The 13166-nt window shown below is 37.8% G+C and overlaps 1 protein-coding gene across 1 annotated transcript; it reads left to right on the top strand.

The window, feature by feature from the left end:
- Window positions 1-1578: 1578 nt before the first annotated feature.
- On the top strand, window positions 1579-2091 carry LOC145007296 (uncharacterized). Its single transcript, XM_078966257.1, has one exon. It carries the CDS (start codon window positions 1579-1581, stop codon window positions 2089-2091), a length of 513 nt encoding a protein of 170 aa, XP_078822383.1.
- The last annotated feature ends 11075 nt before the right edge of the window (window positions 2092-13166 follow it).

The following is a 13166-nucleotide window of genomic DNA, read 5'->3' as shown; positions in this document are numbered from 1 at the left end:
GACTACAGGGAGCCCAAAGGTTGTCATGTTAATCCATTCACCTTTGGTTGCACAATATCGATTGTTGATCTTTTAATACACTAAATACCAATGTACTTTCCATTTACATGTTTTTGTTTCTGCATCTTCTCAAAAATAAGAAATGGAAATCTTTCATGAAATTGGAGAAATCCATCTTTATTCTTTACTCTTGGATGTATAGATAAAGTAAAATATCTATTTGCACTAAATAGCAACATACTTTCATTTCCAATCATGTCGTTTTCTTATCCGTTTCCAACCCTGCAAAGCAGGGTTTCTTCCCTAGTTTATTCTAAATAATATTCTATCAAAAAGTCATTTTTGACGTTTATTGTCCCTAAACTGATTAGACCGAATATGCAGGCGTTACAGGTTCCTACATAATTAAATATTCTGGAAATGGGTTCAAAACATGCAAAAGTGAAACACAATAACGAATAAAACAACTTTGATAGCAACAAATGCTTTTTATTAAGTGTCTACAAAATAAAATTAAAGGATTTATAATTTATATTGTTATATGTTTATAAATTAAAACAAACTATTCTAAGTGTGCTTAAGTCAAATCACTTGTAAATTAAATGCCTCATGATCGAGTATTACTGTCAGAGTTATTGACTTAACGAATAGGTTGATGTTATGGATGATGATGGTATTGACCCTAAATATGGTAAGGTGTATCGCAGGAAGAATAAAGAGGCATCTAGAATTTAGAATATTTAAATAAGTTAAGATAATTATTTACTTTTTGGTGTGGGAGTTATTTAAGGTTAGGATTGAGTTTTTTAGTTTCCATGTTTAAAGTATTTTCTATCCCTATTTAAAGAGTGATTCTGGAAGAAATAAAGGCACGCTGGAAATCAATTATTTTAATTCTCTTAGAATAGGTTAACCTAATCTCCTCTCCAGGGAGATTAGGTCTTATTAGTATTCACGACTGCAGGAAGCACAACAACAAGACCTGTCACGAGATCAAAATCCCGGGGCATATCAAGTTTGGTATCAGAGCCGCTCATGATGTCGACAAAACAAGAAGAGCTGATGAAGAAATTAGAAGCGTTCATGATCCAACAAACACAAAGCAACAATGATTTGAAGACAAGCACCAATGATTTAAAGGCGGCTATGACAGCCTTGCAGACTAAGCAAGCAATAGTGGAAGAGGGATTGTAAAACCTAACCCATAACAAATATTGCAAAGAAGAAGAAGACAATGAAAGCGTGGACAAGATGTTCGAGTTAGAAAAATTCGATGACCCTTCGGAACAGGTGCGTGGCAGGGGACGTGGCGCCACCTTTGGTGCCAATCCAAACAGTAAGTTTTCGTACCTAGGAGGCTGGGCTGGAAGAGGTAGGGGTTTGACCCAAGATGGAGCAGGAAGAGGATCGAGCAAGGTTTTTGATTCATGGCGGACAGCCGAATCCCTTCCTTTCAAACACAATTGGGACTCCCTCAAACTGGAAGGGTCAAACAGAAGGGATCATGGGGCATCAAAAGACTAGGAAGAGACAGAAGATACGGGATATCGTGGGGGAAGGGTACCGAGATTCGCTAAGATGGAGTTTCCCACATACGATGGGAGGGGTAATCCAATCGAATGGCTGCAAAGATGTGAAGACTTCTTCGAAGAAAAACAAACCCCGACTGAATCTTGGGTTAGGCAGGCCACCTTTTCACTACAAGGACAAGCTAGTGGGTGGTACCATAACCTACGAAGAATGAAGAACCGCTTGAATTGGTTCAAGTTCTCAAAAGAGTGCAAAATCAGATTTGGACCTCCGATGAGCATGAACCCCTTAGGCGAGTTAACCCGCCTAAGGCAAACAGGTACAGTGGAAGACTATTGTGAAGGATTTGAGTCGTTCCTGAGGCGAACGACGGGGGTGACTCCGAAGCAAAGTTTTTGGCATTTTTGCGCAGGATTGACTAATGCTATCCGGTACGAAGTAGAGCTTGCTAGACCCGCCACATTATACTATGCCATGAATTTAGCTAGACAGGTTGAGTACAAACTAGCAGAGGAGGGACGACCAAGGAGTTTTGGAGCACCTCTGTCATATAAAAACTAAAATCAGGAATCAAATAACATCGGGGGAACCCATACTACGAAATCTGAAGTTAAGAATCTGTCTTTTAAACCACTCACAACAACAGAAATGGTTGAAATATGAGCCAAAGGCTTATGTTTTAAGTGCGATGAGATGTTCTCAATCGGACACAAATGCGCAAAGTTGTTTTGTATTATGATGGCAGATGAGGAAGAGGAGGAGGGCTATGATGAAGATACTCCCATAATTTCATTAAATGCAATCAGAGGCGAGAAGAAGGACCAAACCTTTCAGGTTCGGGCTAAGATTGGTAATGGGGTTCCTTGGGTACTTCTAGACAGTGGGAGCACCCACAATTTCATAGAAGGAAGGGCAGTGGAACAGCTCGGTGTGCCAATCCAACACCGACCCGGGCTCCGAGTTGCATTACCCGACGGTGGTCAAATAACTAGTAGTGGGATTAGCAGGGATTTTCCAATAGAAGTACAGGGGTTTGAATTCAGTGCAGATATGTTTGCCATTCCCTTAGAAGGGTTTGATATAGTATTGGGGATCTGGTGGCTACAACAACTCGGGAAGATATTATGGGATTTCACAGTCCGGGAAATGGAGTTCACAGTTAACGGGAAGAATATTAAATGGTTTGGTGAGTCCTCCGACACAACAAGCTTGGCAGCTCTCACCACAAATGATAACCTAGAACCAAATTTAGATGAACCTTTGGATGAATTTTAAGATATTTTTAAAACGCCTCAAGGGCTGCCTCCCTCGCGGTCCAGTGACCACCGAATCTGTCTCAAGGCCAACATCGAACCAGTGGCTGTCCGTCCTTATCGGTACCCCATCTTCTCAAAGGTGAAATAGAAAAACAATGTGCAGAGATGTTGAGAAGTGGAACTATCAGACCTAGTCAATCCCCGTTTTCCTCACCCGTACTCCTAGTAAAAAAACATGATAAAACATGGCATTTATGTGTGGATTACAGGGAGCTCAACTCAAAAACAGTGAAAGATAGATTTCCGATACTGGTGGTTGAAGAGCTCCTCGATGAGTTGCGTGGTGCGTCGGTTTTTACCAAGTTAGATCTAATGTCGGGATACCATCATGTACGCATGTTTCCGGACGATATTAAGAAGACTACATTTTGCACTCACCATGGACACTTTGAATTTCTCGTGATGCCCTTCAGGTTATCCAACGCCCCCTCGACATTCCAAATCTTGATGAACGAAGTCTTCCATGCGTATCTACGTAAATGTGTTCTCGTTTTTTTTTATGATATTTTAGTGTATAGCTCCTCTATGTCTGACCATTTGGCTCACCTTCGAATTGTTTTTAAGGTATTACGGGCACACAACTTATTTTAGAAGCGATCTAAATGCACTTTTGGAAGCCGAGAAGTAACTTATTTGGGACACATAGTTCGTGAAAATCGGGTAGCAGTCTATCAAACAAAGATAGAAGCCATTCGTGATTGGCCAAAACCGCAGAACGTTCGAACCTTGCATGGGTTTCTCGGGTTAACAGGGTACTATCGTAAGTTTATCAAGGATTACGGGGTCATCGCGGGTCCGTTGACAAGTATGTTACGCCGTAACAGTTTTGTGTGGGGCCTCGAGTCCGAATTTGCCTTTAACCAGTTGAAAGAAGCGCTCTCCAACTCCCCAGTTCTTGCATTACCAAATTTCACAGCAACTTTTATCGTTGAGTGTGACGCATCAGGTAGTGGAATTGGCGCCATATTGCAGAAGAACAATCATCCGGTGTCTTTCTTTATTCGGAAATTGGTTGATCGACACCACAAGCTTCCGGCCTATGAACGAGAGCTAATTGGGTTGGCCAAAGCGGTGGTTCATTGGCGACCCTACTTATGGGGTCGACACTTTTTGATCAAAACCGACCACTACAGCCTCAAGTTTTTGCTTGATCAACGGCTAACCACCTCTCCACAGCAACATTGGGTCAACAAATTACTTGGGTTTGACTTTACTGTTGAATATAGAGTGGGGTCATTAAACCGAGCCGCCGATGCGCTGTCAAGGAGGGAGGATCAAAACGAAACCGAAGAACTCTTTTTGATGTCAGATTTGCAACCAAAAATATTCGACACTCTACGCGTTGAAATTGAAACGGATGATGAACTCCGGGAGTTGCGAAGAAGGATAATCGACGGGATTGAGGATAGTAAGTGGGCTGTTAAGGATGGGCTAATCATTCATGATGGTCGGGTGTATTTAAAATCTAGCTCTCCTCTAGTAGCCGAAGTGATTTCAGTGGTTCATAATGCCATGCATGAAGGGGTACAGAAGACGATGGAACGAATACGCAGTGATTTTTATTGGAAGGGTTGGAAGGCTTCCATCCAAGTTTTTTTTCGACAATGTGTTGTGTGTCAGTGGAACAAGTGGGAAACCCTACAACCAGCTGGAATACTTCAGCCCTTACCCATTCCAGAGTCAGTTTGGTCGGATATATCAATGGATTTTGTCAAGGCATTACCCAAGGTGTCAGGTAAATCAGTCTTGCTGGTGGTAGTAGATCGATATTCTAAGTATGGCCACTTCATTCCTTTGGGACACCCATATACTGCTAAGTCTGTTGCTAAAGTTTTCTTTATGGAGGTTTTTCGTTTGCATGGGCTGCCAGAAACGATAGTCTCAGACAGGGACAAGGTGTTTCATAGTGCCTTTTGGAAAGAGTTGTTTCGCCTATCTGGATCCCAGTTAGCTTTCTCCACAGCATATCATCCTCAAAATGACAGTCAAACTGAGGTAGTCAACCGTACTGTTGAGATGTATTTACGATGTTTGACGGGTGATAAACCTCGCTCATGGGTGGCCTGGTTACCATGGGTTGAGTACTATTATAACACTTCTTACCATACTTCGTTGAAGACTACACCATTTAAGTTGGTGTATGGACAGGATCCTCCCAAATTACTCAATTATGTTGCAGGTCATTCTAAAGTTGAAGCTGTGGATCAGATGCTTATTGATAGATCTGAATTTTTAGCTATGGCCAAAGTCAGGCTTGCTGAAGCTCAACAACGCATGAAATTGACTTATGACAATCACCATCAACACCTAGAATTTCAAGAAGGCGATTGGGTTTGGTTAAAACTCCAACCTTATCGGCAACTCACTGTAGCCAAGTCTAAGTTCACCAAACTTTCACCAAAGTTTTATGGACCATTCCAAGTGATGCAACGAATTGGATCTGTTGCATATCGGTTAGCACTTCCGGAGGGTAGTCGCATCCACAATGTGTTTCATATATCTTTGTTAAAACCCCACAAAGGAAATCCTCTAGAAGTTTTTACTGCTTTACCACCTCTTGTTGATGGAAAAACTTTGCTACAACCTTATAAAGTGTTGCATGCTCGTTAGTATGAAGGAGTTCCTGAGTTACTGATTCAGTGGTCTAGAGAAGATGAAAATAGTGCGACTTGGGAAAGGCGGGAAACATTTTTAGAAGCTTATCCTGATTATGAGCTTGAGGACAAGCTCAAATTGGAGGGAGGGAGTAATGTTATGGATGATGGTGGTATTGACCCTAAATATGGTAAGGTGTATCGCAGGAAGAATAAAGAGGCATCCAGAATTTAGAATAGTTAAATAAATTAAGATAATTATTTACTTTTTGGTGTGGGAGTTATTTAAGGTTAGGATTGAGTTTTTTAGTTTCCATGTTTAAAGTATTTTCTATCCCTATTTAAAGGGTGATTCTGGATGAAATAAAGGCACACTTGAAATCAATTATTTTAATTCTCTTAGAGTAGTTTAACCTAATCTCCTCTCCAGGGAGATTAGGTCTTATTAGTATTCACGGCTGCAAAAAACACAACAGCAGGACCTGTCACGAGATCAAAATCCTGGGGCATATCAGTTGACAAGATTTTCTTTTGATATGATTATATTGGCTATGATGTCCTAAACAATTACCAAATATGATGGTACTTACTGAGTATGTGTCATGTGAGCTTGTGCAACTTGGGATCAATACCCGAGGTAACTACACTCTTATAGTCACAAGAACGTTCATATGGACCCATCAACGATTGAATTCAATTATCGAACAATTATCCAATCTCTGGCTGCTAGATGTTGTGCAGTAAAATACTAAATATATCAAATTCCTCATCCGCCGACTTTTCAAAGAGATATCTCTTATAAAAAAAACATGTACAATTGGGAGTTGTAATATATGATTAAATATTAATAAAAATAATTTTTAATGTACAATAGGGAGTTGTAATATATGATTAAATATTAATAAAAATAATTTTTAAATATAACTATAGGGAGTTGTAACTTTGTACTCGTTTTATGTATGCATAATGGCAATAAAAAATGTTTTGTTGACATTATCTATCTATCCTTTTTCCTCGATATCATTTCAAGAATTCAAGTGGATGAGAAATGATATTCACACGTTTTTTTTAAATAGAATAAAAAGAAATTATTCGTGATGGTGAGGAACCACATACTCGACAACATGACCCTAAGAAGCTTTGATGACATGGGACTGGATATCTCCACTTTCTAAAGAATATTCCATTTTTAACATGATACAACTTCAAAAGTGTAGCACCAATTCCGAAATTCTCATTCAGTCGATCAAGAACTTGATGTTTTTTCAATTTTAATTGATTTTTAGAGCTTATTTTCGAATTAACTTTATTTATTGTTGTACAAAAAAATTCATAGTTTGTATAAGCATATCGTATATTGAAGTATTTTCTAACTTGAACCAAGTGCATAAAAATTTGTACCAGGTTGAATGTCAAAGGCCAACATGTATCGATTCTTTTAATGGTAAAGTAATGTCTCGGTCGTTAGAGCAGAACAAGATGCTTTTGTGGAGAGAGCCATATATTTTGCATGGTCCGTTTATTATTAATGAGACTTATAGTTGGACAAAAAAGGTAAAACATAATGATTCCTTTTAAAGTTGATATAGACAAAGTTTTTGGTTCATCGCTTGGAACTTTATTAACTCGGTCTTTGAACAAATGCACTTTGGTAGTAGGTGGAGGTGGTGTATTTGTAGTTGCCTTTGTATCGGAAGAGTGTGAGTCGTTATCAATGTTTCTTCCACTAGAGAGTTTGCTATGCACCAAAGGGTTAGGAAAGGTGATTCTTTTTCACCATTCCTCTTTATTCTCGTTATGGAGGGATTCATCCTTATATGTTTTCACATTTCTTCGGTTTTACGGTTACATTTGATGAAAGCAAAATTTATGATATTTGAGTTGATTTTGTTCGAAGTCTCATTTGCGAAGCATCTACAATACCATTTACATATATTGATTTTTTTACTTCTATTATTGCTCATTTAATTATCATCGTACAATGAGTGAGATAGCAAACGGACAATTAGAATTTTAGCATTGACTGATTCAAATCAAAGCTTAACTCTTATTTAGTGGTAGATTCACCCTTGTGACATGGGTCTTTGGGAGCCTCCATATTACTTCAAAATCTCAAAGCTCTTAATAAAGTCACTTAATCGTTAGAAAGAATCGGGAGGAAATTCTAGTGAGATGAAAATTTGGAAAAGAAAAGGATCAGCTATGTCTTATAGCAAAATATCATCATCCCAAATATTTACGTGGCCTCAAGTGGGGTAACCTTCATAATTTCAACCTTGCCCTTACTGAAAAATAGTGGTTTGATTAAAATGAAATGATTGTTCAATTTGTGTAACATCCAGATCCTTGAGGTATTTAATTCCTTAAATTTATAGGTTTTAGAGGGGTCATGATGTGAGATTTGACGGTCACGTCGTGAGTAATTGTTGACCAGTTGACCACATCTTCACGAGGTCTCACAATGTGAGGTATCAGAGCTCATGACATGAGGACAAGTGATGACTTAAAACAATAATATTTAGGGTATTTAAAGGAATAAGAGGCTAGGGTTGCACACCCTTAGCCTCTCTCACCCTCTAAGCCATCTGGAAACCCTAAATTCAACATTCTTTGAGATATTTGGTTATTCTTGGTGTTTTGATTGCTTAAAGGAGAAGAAAGAAGAAGAAGAAGAAGTATCATTTATGGTGGAAGTTGCAAGGAAGCTCCTTTATCATCAACTCTTACCATGATTGGACCCTTTGTAAGTTCCAATAGTCAAACTTTATCTCATTTCATGGCTAGATTTAGGATTTTGGTCCCATTTCTTTAAGTTGTATCTTGTTGGAGTGCAGGAGATCCGTAAAGTTAACAACTTTATGGATTCAAATGGTCTTTTGAGTCTTATTCCATTCAGATCTGGAAGTTGGTGTAGTATAAGAGGCGTACATGTGAGTTGAAGACCATATTCCCACTTTTGACCTTAAAGGATGGAGGGACATGCATGGTGCATGCATGTCTATAAAGCAAGAATTTTTATGGACCATTAGGGTCCCATTAAGCTTCTATAATTGAAGGCTAAATGGATTAAGAACATTGAAACATTGGTTTTGGCTTCATACCGTTCTCACAACGTGAGACATGATGTCATACCCCCAAACCAGGATGGCGAAAACGTCTGGGGTGGATGACATCATCTACAGTATCATAAGAATTGAGTAATAGTAAAGAAAGCAACATAACCATCATAAATATAATTGAAAGAGTTACATCATTGTAAGTGTTACATGTTTCAAAAGTCAATTACAATATGATGACAAAAGATTTGTTCGACGCCTTAGCGTCCCATCATCAAAAGCTGGTGCTTGTTTGTTTTAAAGATTTCTTGAGAATACAAGTTGTTTGAAAAAATATCAAAAATTAAGTTGGTGAGTTCATAAGCGTTTTTTATGAGAAAATATGTCGTTTTTCCTTGTGAAGTGATATAATGTATTTTCCAGAAAATTTGATATTTTCTTTAAGGTAAGTTGTAGTCTTAGAACTCTCAAGACCGATATGTGTAAGTTTCTTGTGCTTAAAATTTATAATACGTAGTTTTAATATACATAAAACCATTTAAATACATGTTTCTTGAAATGGCCGTTGTATTGTACTAGGAAATATAATACTATCTAAATGTGTTGTTAGCCCTGTAACCAAAATGTATTGTTAATACTCATGTGAGTTATTATAACCATACTAGCGACTAGTTGACCTGTGGCGGTGCTCTTCAGGCGTCGGAATGTTACAATATCTGTCACCCCAGACCTGCCGGTCGAACTGTAGCTAACAGTTTAGGTGCGAGATTGTCAGTCCCGTATAGATCTATACACAAGTATCACGCTATCCCTATAAGGGATTTTGGTTTATAATACATGACTTAAGTTATGTACTTAAAAGTATGGTGAAGCCAAATGTCTCACAAAATTTCTATATCTTCACTGTTGCCCCTCTTCTCAAAGCCCTTCGAGAGGAAGATGAATGTCAATCAACAAGTTTACGTATGAAAAATCATTTTTTCTTGTAAATATATGGCTTACCTTTTCATAGTGTTTATATAACGTATAAATAATTAAATTTTTATATAATTATTTCTTTGTCCAAAAAGGGTAAAATAGCGTGAATATTCCACAAAATATACCTATTATAGTTTGTAAATGTATGTTCCATTGAAAATGAAAAACCTTTGTAACTTAACGACTTTGCATGTAAGAGTTTATATGTTTGGTAGTAGCATTTACGTAGCATTTTCACGTAAAGTGTACAAAATATATGAAAACGTAAGAAGCGATTTGTATATTTACACAAGTATTCTTGTGTTTTACTTGTACCCTCCGCCCCCCCCCCCCCCTACCCCAAAAAAAAAAAAAACATAGAAAAATATTGGAAATTGTGGGGGTATGAACTCACCTTATATGAATTTGCGATTTGATAACGAGGTGGTGGTGATGATCTTTAAGTTAGAACACTTGAAGGTAGTCGTATCAACAATCCTTGAATTAGCTTGGAAGATGGTCATGTTTTTTAGAGAAAGCAGGAATGGGAAGAATGGGTTTGAAGACTTGAGAGAATGTGAGGTGAAGTTGTTTAATTGTGAATGAAGAATGGTGAAAGAGTTCCTAATTGTGGTTTATATATGGGATAAGAGTGAAATAAAGTGACAGTAAGTTGATGTTTACATTGGTATGTGTACTTATCACGTTGGGAAGGTAATTTTAACCAATCAAGTGGCATCATTTGACCACCATTTGGTGATTTCGGCCAAAATGGGGGTGATTTCGGTCAAGGCATGACTGAAATCCCTTTGTACACTCATCAAAATGTTGATTTTGGTCATGACATCATCCAAGAAAAGGTTTTCGGTCTATGTGAAGAGATATCAATCCTAACGGGCCTTAAAATAGGTGCTTTCGGTCTTGTGGTGTTTCCATGAGGGGTGATTTCAGTCTAAGGCTTGGGATTCTAATCCATAACAACCGAAATTTCATGCCATTTTATTCCCAAAACCAAAATCCCTAAAGCATTGTAATCCATTTGACTTTTGTTGGATTGAGTTGTCTTGCGTTGTCTTATATTGTCTTATATGGTCTTATGTTGACTTATATTGACTTTGAAAGGTTTATTACCACATGGTTTTCAAAGTATATATTTATATATTAACTTATATAAGCATGCTCTTTTGGCTTTGAATGTTTTATTGCATCAAAGTTACGTTGCAAATTCACTTGTACATGGTTAAAGTTTAGACCTTGTTTGATCTAGAAAATTTCCATTTGTCACATCATCCCCCCGTTAGAGGGAATTTCATCTTCAAATTAGTTCTACAGTGGTTAATCATGAGCTAGGGAAGAGATGTGGGTACTTTTGTTTCATATGGTCTTCTCGTTCCCATGTGAATTCAGGTCCTCGCGTGGCATTCCAACGAACCTTTACTATTGGTATGCGATTTTGTTTCGTCCTTTTGATCTCCGTATCCATGATTTCCACAGGTTCTTCTACGAAGTGTAGACTCTTGTTTATCTCGATTTCATCGAGTGGGATTACAAGAGTTTCGTCAGACAGATATTTCCTTAGATTGGACATATGGAAGGTGGGGTGTACGTTATGTGACAACCCGATACTTTCTAGTCAACAAAAGTCAATTTCGTTTAATAAAATTTCGAATTTTATTTGTTCCGTTAAGTTCTTGTGGGTTAGAAAATAATCTAAAATATATAATTAGAGGTTATATAAGTTTTCAGAACCAAAACCACTCGAAAAATCAAGATTCCCCTCGAAAAATTAGCAAACTTGTCCAGCCACGCGTTTACGACCATAAACCCCTGGGCCGTAAACCCATTTACGGCCGAGAATCCTTTTCCGACTGAAAACCCAACCAATATAAAGGTTTTTTCCAGAGATATTTTTCATTTCTCACCTTCTTCACCCGAAAACTCTCTCAAGTTGCTCCCAAGAACATTCATATCTTCAAGAAAAAACCTTCAAATCTTCATATTTTCACCAAGAACATCTTCAAATCTTCAAGTAACCAAGAACTCCATTAACCAGGAACTTGTTTACGACCTATGTTCAGTTGTAAACCCGTGTTCGGCCGTAAACTCGTGGTCAGTTGCAAACCCCTTGGAACCGAGAACCATCCCTTCATTTCTAACACTCTTGGTAACTATTCCTCACACAAAAACAAGTGTTTTCTAACACTTTAATTAATGGTTTCGCTAATTCAAATACATGTGTGTGTTTAATTATCATTAGGATACCATTAATTTCGCGTACACCAACTCGAGGGTCATCTTTCCTGACTCGCTGTCCAGCACATACGCGTAGCCAATTGTGAATTCATACCCCTACATGTTTACTGTTTTTAATGTTTTCAGGGGGATACAAGTAAAACGCAAGTATTATTGTGTTTTTATACAAATGATTTCAAACAGATTAAAAACTTTTGCAATTGATACAAACTGAGAAATCACTACATTTTAGAAAAATATTAAGATACTTTATCCCTTTTGTAACATGTTGAGCATAAGGGAAGTTTTCAGCATACAACCATAATTGCAAAGTTTTCAGTACAATACGTGAATCGAATACATAACATACATGCAAACTATAATAGGTATAGTTTGGGATTCAACACACAGTTTTATCAAGTCCATAGCTTAAACAAACATATAAACTATGATAGATATAGTTTATGATATACAATACTATTTTCTGAACACAAGAGTACAATACTAAATAATTATTTAAGTATAATTATTTTTACTCCACAAGTATACATACAGTTTCAAGTACAAGAGAACACTACAACACTACACGTAAACTAGTTAATATAGGGATGTAATGCAATAGCTACTTAAATTGTACCCTTCGGGGTGAAGAACTAAATCCTACAACAATATAACCAGAGTATCCTTGAGGGAGAGCGTGAGTCCACTTTCCATATCCAAAACTCACATCTTGAGAACTTCGCATATAACTTCTTCTTCCTTAATGTCTCTAAAACTTGCAGTAGGTGCTGACTATTCTCTTTTTCACTTCACGAATAGACCAGAATGTTGTCGATCAATACAATCACAAACTTGTCTAAGTAAGGCCTGCATACGCGGTTCATTAGGTCCATGAACACCGTGGGTGCATTTTTTAATCCGAAAAGCATAACTACGAATTCGTAGTGACCGTAGTGAGTTTTGAATGCAATCTTTGAAACATCTTCCTCTTGGACTCGTAGTTGATGGTACCCCCACCTCAGATCAATTTTTGAAAAATAGATTGCTCCTTGAAGTTGTTCGAGCAGGTCGTCAAGTTGGGGTAGGGGATATCGGTTTATGATGGTTAGTTTATTTAGATCCTGGTAGTCGATACACATTCAGAATGATCCATCATTCTTCTTTACAAATAGGACAGGTGCTGCCCAAGGTAAGAAGCTTGGTCTGATGAATCCTTTGCTCAATAGTTCGTTCAGCTGGCTAGATAACTCCTGCATTTCTTCCGGTGCTAGACAGTATGGGGATTTGGCTACGGGGGTGGCTCTAGGAATTAGGTCGATTCAGAATTCGACTTATTGCGCAGGTGGTACTCCTGGATGGTCTTTTGGGAATACATCAGGAAAGTTACAGACTTTAGGAATATCCTTGACATCTTTTACTTCCTACTTCTTATCCACCATGTGAGCTAGAAAGGCATGGTATTCCTTGCATAGATACTTACA

Source organism: Lactuca saligna, chromosome 7 (assembly GCF_052625555.1).
Source record: "Lactuca saligna cultivar CGN05327 chromosome 7, ASM5262555v1, whole genome shotgun sequence".
Lineage (NCBI taxonomy): Eukaryota > Viridiplantae > Streptophyta > Magnoliopsida > Asterales > Asteraceae > Lactuca > Lactuca saligna.
The sequence above is the reverse complement of the archived record's forward strand: the minus strand, read 5'-3'. Positions and strand labels throughout refer to the sequence as shown.